The 5,000-nt window shown below is 41.5% G+C and overlaps 1 protein-coding gene across 4 annotated transcripts in view; it reads right to left on the bottom strand.

Moving 5' to 3' along the window:
• Nucleotides 1-3,632: 3,632 nt before the first annotated feature.
• Nucleotides 3,633-5,000, bottom strand: part of prkcz (protein kinase C, zeta) — a 70,988-nt gene continuing 69,620 nt past the window's right edge. For all 4 annotated transcript variants that reach the window (XM_053236184.1, XM_053236187.1, XM_053236186.1 and 1 more), the window contains one exon: nt 3,633-4,584. In XM_053236184.1, the coding sequence (XP_053092159.1) occupies nt 4,497-4,584 (88 nt within the window). In that variant the 3' untranslated portion in view covers nt 3,633-4,496. The remainder of the gene's footprint in view (nt 4,585-5,000) is intronic.

Genomic DNA, 5,000 nt, shown 5'->3' with positions numbered 1-5,000 from the left:
CCCCAAACCCACCAATCAGCACGCAGCAGCTCGAGCATCTTGTACAGTGAACATTTACTGATTTACAGTCATTTATTTATTTATTTATTTATTTATTTTCATTTCATTTCTTCAGTTTTTATCTTCATCAGACCAAAATCAGGGTCGTCTCTCGTTTACGCCGTAATCTTTAATTCAGAATAATTTATAAAACAAACAGCGGATATAAAAGTTTCCCCTGCAGCTGAAGACGAAGAAAACGTGTGAAAGCGACAAAAAAAAAAACAAAACAAAGAAAAGAATAAAAAGAAAAAAAGCTGGAGAGAGGTTCAGTGATTTTCAGGTGGCTCGATGAGAAGTGCGTAATTTTTTACGTGAAATAAAAATCCGTTTAATTTTCCGCAGGTTTTTTTTGCTGAAATTAAAATTCGACATCACGACAGTCGCGTTTCAGAGTTAATGAATTTACATCGAAACGGATCGAACGGCTGATTATCCAACTGAAGATGTTTATTTATTTATTTATTTATTTATTTATTTATTTATTTTTCATCTCTGGAGCTAAAAGGTTTTTATGGAATAAATACAGATATTTACAGAAACTCATTCAGCAGACAAACGACAGCAGAATTCCGAGGTGAGAGAATTTTAGCGTCGCGTCGGAGGCTAAAACACATTCCACATTTGGTCCTTTAGGAAAATGTGCCATCTTTTTAAAAAATAGTTTTTCTTACTTAAAATGCAATAAAATAAAAATATTCAGAAATGTGTGTGGAGTTATTTAAGGACTCAAACTCGTTATTAGCCGCTGATCTAAAACTGATATAAAATTATTACATCATTACATGCATCATTAGGCTAGTTTTGCTAAGTTTTGCTAGCAGCTAGCTCTAATCCAAAGCTTACTTATTCAACATGCTAGCTAGCATAAATCAGTTAGCTAGTTAGCAATGCTAGTCAGCTCTGTTTCTGCTACAAATGCTAACTGATGACATCACAACGCCGTTAGCGCATCGGCTGTCAGTATCTCAGGATTCAGTTTCATCATACTTTAGCTTCAGTAATTAGCATCTCAGCTTAGCAACAAAAACAGTTTAGCAGAGACAAGCTGATTAGCATTCGTCGCTAGCAAAACTAGCCTAACTGTGGTGTTGCTCATCATGTGTCATGAAAAATAAAATAAAATATCTTACACTTCACTTCTTTACATTAGCTAGCTGTTAGCGTAGTGAAGCTTTTAGTGAAGAGTTATGCTAGCTAGCTAAATGTAACCATGGTAATGACTTTAATGGCATGTTACAACCATAGATAAGATAAATAAGATCAGCACACGACCAACTTAAATTTATTTATTTATTTGTATCGAGTGTGTTTTACTCTAATAGAACATCGTCCTGAAAACTGTGCTTCATTAGCGACACGTTTCTTTATCATCAGCTCATTATCTCCCACACGGCCCCTTTACACAGAGCGCACACACACACACACACACACACACACACACACACACTGACACACACACTGACACACACACACACACACTGACACACACACTGACACACAAACACACACTCACACACACTGACACACACACTCACACACACTGACACACACACACACACTGACACACACACTGACACACACACACACACTCACACACACTGACACACACACACTCACACACACACACACACACACTGACACACACACTCACACTCACACACACTGACACACACACACACACACACACACACACTGACACACACACACACACTGACACACACACTGACACACACACACACACACTGACACACACACTGACACACAAACACACACTCACACACACTGACACACACACTCACACTCACACACACTGACACACACACACACACTGACACACACACTGACACACACACACACACTCACACACACTGACACACACACACTCACACACACACACACACACACTGACACACACACTCACACTCACACACACTGACACACACACACACACACACACACACACTGACACACACACACACACACACACACACACACACACACTGACACACACTCACACACACTGACACACACACACACACACACACACACTGACACACACACTCACACTCACACACACTCACACACACTGACACACACACTCACACACACACACACACACACACACTGACACACACACACTGACGCACACTCACACACACACACTCACACACACACACTGACACACACACACACTCACACACACACACTGACACACACACACACACACACTGACACACACACACACTGACACACACTCACATTCACACACACTCACACACACACACACACACACACACTGACACACACTCACATTCACACACACTCACACACACACACACACACACACACACACACACACTGACACACACTCACACACACACACACACACTGACACACACTCACATTCACACACACTCACACACACACACACACACACACACACACACTGACACACACACACACAGCGCTAACTAATCCACGCGGGGCAGATGTGATCGATGAGCTCGGCTAACGTGCGTTCGCATTTACTCTCGTTTTCAGTGAAGTCGTCTCTGATTGGCTGAAATAGACTGAAGATTAATTTATGCATTAAGAAAAAGCGAACGTTTCCTCTGCGTTTTTATTAACAAAGTGAGATTGAGCCGGGGCCGAGCCTGCGTTAATTAGCGTGTGTGTGTGTGAGTGTGTGTGTGTGTGTGTGTGTGTGTGTGTGTGTGTGTGCGTGTGTGAGTGTGTGTATGTTTGTGTGTGTGAGTGAGTGTGTGTGTGAGTGTGTGTGTGAGTGAGTGTGTGTGTGAGTGAGTGTGTGTGTTAATTACTATGGGTGTGTGAGGATTTTCATCTTAATGAATTATTCATTTATTATTATTATAATTATAATTATTATTATAACCAGCCATGAGCATGTGACCTAAAGGGGGCGGGGCTACACTAAATGGCGCGTCCTGAATAAATCAGGTTCAGCGAGACGATAGCTACGTTAGCGTTAGCCTCAGGATGAACTCTTTCATGTGCTGTTTAGATTCTGTAAACGTTTCAGAACCTTTATCACCTCCATATTAAACAAAACGTCGATATGTTTTATGCTAGCGGTGACTAGCGCATTCAAGCCTTTAGATTTGTCCCGATTAAAGAACCTGAGATGGAAGGAAGCGGGAGTGAGGATATGTTTTATATAAATCTGCATTCGGGCGGTGAATATGGTGATGCGGCCGATTAGCGGACATCGCTAACACACCGAACACAGAGCTGCGTCTCAGACCGCGCACGAGGTCACGTGCTCCGGGATCACGTGCTCCGGGATCACGCACCCAAACATGCGACAGTGTTCACACTCAGCAGCAGCGCACTGATCTGTGTAGGGGAAGGGGCGGGGCCATCTGAGGGGCGGGGCCATCTCTGTTTTAGACAAACTCCGCCCCCATGTGCGTGTGAATAGCTTGTGAATAGCGCTTCAGTCTGCAGTTGCGTCTGAATACTGATGTGCGTAATTTCGGTTTGAGACACGGCCAGAGCTCCGTGTGATTCTTTTCAATTTAAATCAGAATTTATTTACCGCTTAAAGACTTTAGTGAGGATTCATGTGGATATTTGATCTTTGAGGCACTTTTTGTTTCTTTTTTTTTTTTGTTAATGGTTTGTCTGCTGATTTGTGAGTAAATTTAAAGAAATCGTGGTTTTAAAAAAGTCATTGTAAGTGAAGTAAATACATCAGCGTAAATTACAATTAAATTTTTCTTTTTAATTAAACATCGTGTTTAATTTAACATTCGTGTTCGGAGTGAGCATGTGCCGATATTACAGCTCTATAACGTGACCATTTCGCCACGGTTTACGAAATCCTGTTTCAGATAAATGACTACGTCATGATAAAATTATCCGTGATTTTCGCACATTCTCTCGTCTGGTGAAGTGAATTATGGGATTCTGACGGACCTGTAAGAGACGCCTCGTCTTTATGCTGCCTCATATAAACCTGAACATCGGCACATGCCTACATCTGAGATTCAGTTAAAAACAACAAATACAAGAAGAAGAAGAAGAAGAAGAAGAAGTGCACGTTAAATCAAGTTCTCAAATAGAACCATGAGCTGTAGCAGGGGATTCTGGGTAACGACGAGGACAGGCACAAAAACCAACAAAATCAGAGAGGATGATGGGAAGGAGGAAGACAATTTGGATGATTTTTGAGGGAATTCAGTTTTGTTAAATGTAAAAATTCTCCAGTTCTGTTTTCATTTGTTGTGTTTTTTGCCTCCAGAACAATTTCAGAGGAGTCTGAGAGAGTGTGAGATGAGAAGACGAGTCTGAGAGATGAGAATTCGTAGAAGATGCAGTGCTGTAGGGAGTTTTTTCTCTCTCGCTTGCTGAAGTCACACAGAACTAAAAAAACCCTCTGTAGCTCGCTCAGAGCCGCGGGCGAGCCGACAGAACCGTTCCGTCGTCTTCCTCCCTCATACTGCTTCCTCGGTGGAGAGCAGCAGGGGGTTGATGTACTCGAAGCCCTCGAACTCCGACTGGTCTATTCTCTTTATCACATCCCTGAGGAGAGAAAAAACACAACACACAGCACAGTGATGAGAATTTCACTCTTTAATACACCGCTGTAGCCAAAAACCCTGAAAAACCCTGAAAAACCCAGAAGCCATGTGCATTTATAAAGCACATTTAAAAACATTAACTAAAGTTCTCTACAGCGTAAACACTCTGTTACATGAACAAAGCTAACTAAAGATCAGTGCTACTTCTGACCAAAATTACAATAAATACTGTACATACACAACTTTTTCCCATGAAGAAAAACTAAATAAATAAATAAAATCAGCTTGTGTACAAAATCTATGACACACTGTAATCAACAAATAAAACAAAAACATGAGGAAAAACTCTGACCAAAATAAATAAAGCTCCTGAACAGAGAGAAATTTCACTGAGAACCTGAGAGCGTGTGTTACAGA

Source organism: Pangasianodon hypophthalmus, chromosome 8 (assembly GCF_027358585.1).
Source record: "Pangasianodon hypophthalmus isolate fPanHyp1 chromosome 8, fPanHyp1.pri, whole genome shotgun sequence".
Classification (NCBI taxonomy): Eukaryota; Metazoa; Chordata; class Actinopteri; order Siluriformes; family Pangasiidae; genus Pangasianodon; species Pangasianodon hypophthalmus.
The sequence above is the reverse complement of the archived record's forward strand: the minus strand, read 5'-3'. Positions and strand labels throughout refer to the sequence as shown.